At 51.9% G+C, this 2,831-nt stretch overlaps 1 protein-coding gene across 1 annotated transcript; it reads right to left on the reverse strand.

Moving 5' to 3' along the window:
- Positions 1-276: 276 nt before the first annotated feature.
- On the reverse strand, positions 277-2,457 carry LOC142477409 (ephrin type-B receptor 3-like). The gene is made up of 4 exons (XM_075582254.1): positions 2,302-2,457; positions 1,883-2,076; positions 1,413-1,568; positions 277-1,314 (listed from the first exon to the last, which is right to left on the reverse strand). The coding sequence occupies exons 1-4, from the start codon at positions 2,356-2,358 to the stop codon at positions 1,206-1,208; spliced, it is 516 nt and encodes a 171-aa protein (XP_075438369.1). The 5' UTR covers positions 2,359-2,457; the 3' UTR covers positions 277-1,205.
- Positions 2,458-2,831: the final 374 nt, after the last annotated feature.

A 2,831-nucleotide genomic window follows, 5' to 3' on the forward strand; every position in this document is an offset into this window, starting at 1 on the left:
ACCGGACTTGTTGGCGGTGTCTGGAGGACTGGCCTATAAAACAGCAGGTTAGAACTTCTCCTTCCAAGATGGCAGCCATGTGGTGACTTGTCTATCTCAGTCATTTCCCTTAGAAGGTATGGAACGCGCTTGTCCGGTTTAAGGCTAGACCCTACCCTTTCGAGGAAAGCGGCATTCAGCAGGTGAAGATGCTCTGTCAGTCCTTAAAACATGCCCATTCTTACAACTCGAAGCATGTCTCAGACACTCGGAAATAGAACAATGCGGACCAGCAAATTATTTCTTAAATAATTTAATTGAAAAAAGTATTTCTTTAAAAAATAATTGTACAAATGCAGATATGATGTGAATTTCCGCCATACACACATCCCTCCCCCCACCCCTCCCCAGCTCGTAGAAAGTGTCAGAGCAGCTGCAGAACCAAGGACATACACCGTGTGATAGCAGGAGAGAGGGATGGAGGGAAGAGAATGATGAGCACGGAGGAAAGAAGTGAACGAGAGATAGAAAAGCAGGATGGGGCGAGATGAAGTGAGCCTGGTGCTGCATTAACTCCTTCACTCTGGGGCTCCAAGCACATCCATGGAAGCTCATTCTGACAGGACAATGGCCCATATGCATTAAGCAGTGCCAAGTCAGTAGACACCTTACGGCCAACTCACTTGGTGTTCTATAGCATAGCACCGCTTAGTAAAAATGAGCTATTGTGTCTGTGCCGCAGGACCCAAGACAAATAAGAATCAGGAGGGTCCCCGCTCGTCACAAGCGTTCCTACTGTCCTAGAGATCTGCGAGTCGCAGGAGGCACTGTAGTGTAAACACAACCGTCATCAGGATTCTAACTGTAGGTGTTGCTGATACATTGTGAAACGTCTGTTCGCCGTATGTCGCAGACCAGCGTGGCACTTATGGAGGTGACACTTTGTTGGCTAGTTCTGTACTTTTACCATTGTCCTAGAGGTTCGGCAGCTGGTGCAAAAAAAATAAAAAAAATTCAAAATCTTATTGCCTTTCAGGTGCTTCTCAGACTCTCTCCACAACCGCCCACGCCCCTCCCTCCCTCCCCCGTTATGGCCTCCAAAGATCTCTCGTGTACAGCTCCTCGTCTCCCTGTAGAGTCCAATCCCCTTTGAAGTCCGTATTAATTCTTCAATATGAAGAGTTTTGTTCTCCGGAGCAGATGTTGGAGTCAGGCTTGTGGGGCCCTCACACCTGGACTGGAAGAGTCTGGCTCATCTGCCGCCTCATGTCCTGCACACTATGGAGCAGCTTCTTCTGATGACCGGCCAGTGTCACCCCAATACGGAGCAGGTCCCTGCAAGGGGGTGGGGAGGGGGGGATGATTAGTCAGATACTTCACAGGCTTGCAAAGCCCCCCAACCTCACTGTCACAGCACCACAAAGGTAACTTACTCTGTCGTCATCTGGGCTACCAGGTGGAAGGTGTTGAAGCCGGCGGTCAGGAAGTTCTCCTGGTACTGGCCCATTTTGATAGCCACTAACCAGTCGCCGACAGTGGGGAACGTAGTGTAATCTGGCACTATGCGGTCCAGAAGTGGCTGGGACACCCTGTCACCAGAGGAAAGGGAGGTGTGAGAGAGAAGAGAAAGAGGGGGGCAAGGGGTGGGGGGGAGAGAAGGAGAAAGAGGGAGGAAAAGGGCGGGTGGAGGAGAAAGAGGGGGGAAAGAAGAGAAATATGGGAGTGTGGGGAAAGAAGAGAAAGATGGGAGTGTGGGGGAAGAAGAGAGAGGGGAAGGATAAATATTGAGCATGGTGGAAGAGAATAAGGGGGCAAGGGGGGAGCGCGAGAGTTAGAGCGAAAGGAAGAAGAGGCAATAGTAGGAATAGTGAGTGGCGAATGGGTGGAGCGAGGGGTCACTCACCCTGCCTGTGCTGGGCTGGTCACCTTTAGGCTGGCTGCATTACGTATTAACTTGTCCAGTGAGCTGACAATCTCGCAGAATTTGGGCCTTACATTGCGGCCATGAAACCAACATTCCAACATGAGCTGGTGCAGGGCGTTGGGGCAGTCCATGGGGGGCGGCAGGCGATAGTCCTGCTCCACCGCGTTAATCACCTGCCAGAAAGGGGCACTGGCTGTGAAACTTGTAGGTAAGTACATTCTCTCACCCTCCCGTCTCTGCTGCCCGGGGCTGGGGACGCTGGTCTCTCTATAAACTCACTCTCGCTGCCTTTCCTCCATATTACACCACTCCGCACTAAGTATCTCATTATGATCTTGATCTTTTCCCTGGGACAACTAAATGCAGAATATTCCCCCCCGACACACGACTTTGCTTACATCTTGATTTGACATGTCCCAGTACGGCCGCTCCCCATATGACATCACCTCCCACATGACGATGCCGTAACTCCACACGTCGCTTGCTGATGTGAACTTTCGGTAAGAGATGGCTTCCGGGGCCGTCCAGCGAATTGGAATCTTCCCCCCCTAGAGAGAGAGGAGAAAACACAGTGAGGTAATGTTACGTCATGAGGCAGAACAAATCAGTACCCCCCCCCCAAAACACACAGCCGGAACCCACACAACAAGCACCCCCCCAAAACACACAGCCGGAACCCACACAACAAGCACCCACCCAAAACACACAGCCGGAACCCACACAACAAGCACCCCCCCAAATCATACACACGCAGCCGGAACCCACACAACAAGCACCTCCCCCAAAACAAACACACACAGCCGGAAACCCATACAGCTCAAACCCACACAACAGGCACCCCCCAAAACACACGCATGCATCCGGAACTCACACAAGCACCCCCCCAAAACACACACGCAGCCGGAACCCCCCCCCCCCCAAAACACAG

The sequence above is a fragment of the Ascaphus truei genome, unplaced genomic scaffold (genome assembly GCF_040206685.1).
Source record: "Ascaphus truei isolate aAscTru1 unplaced genomic scaffold, aAscTru1.hap1 HAP1_SCAFFOLD_2074, whole genome shotgun sequence".
In the NCBI taxonomy this organism is placed as follows: domain Eukaryota; kingdom Metazoa; phylum Chordata; class Amphibia; order Anura; family Ascaphidae; genus Ascaphus; species Ascaphus truei.

Excerpts from the sequence above, each read along its gene's own strand:
- LOC142477409 (XM_075582254.1), bottom strand. The coding sequence starts at position 2,358 with ATGTGGGAGGTGATGTCATATGGGGAGCGGCCGTACTGGGACATGTCA. Across the intron at positions 2,077-2,301 it reads GGGACATGTCAAATCAAGAT|GTGATTAACGCGGTGGAGCA; the intron begins GTAAGCAAAGTC and ends CCTTTCTGGCAG. Across the intron at positions 1,569-1,882 it reads ACCAGCCCAGCACAGGCAGG|GGTGTCCCAGCCACTTCTGG; the intron begins GTGAGTGACCCC and ends CTCTGGTGACAG.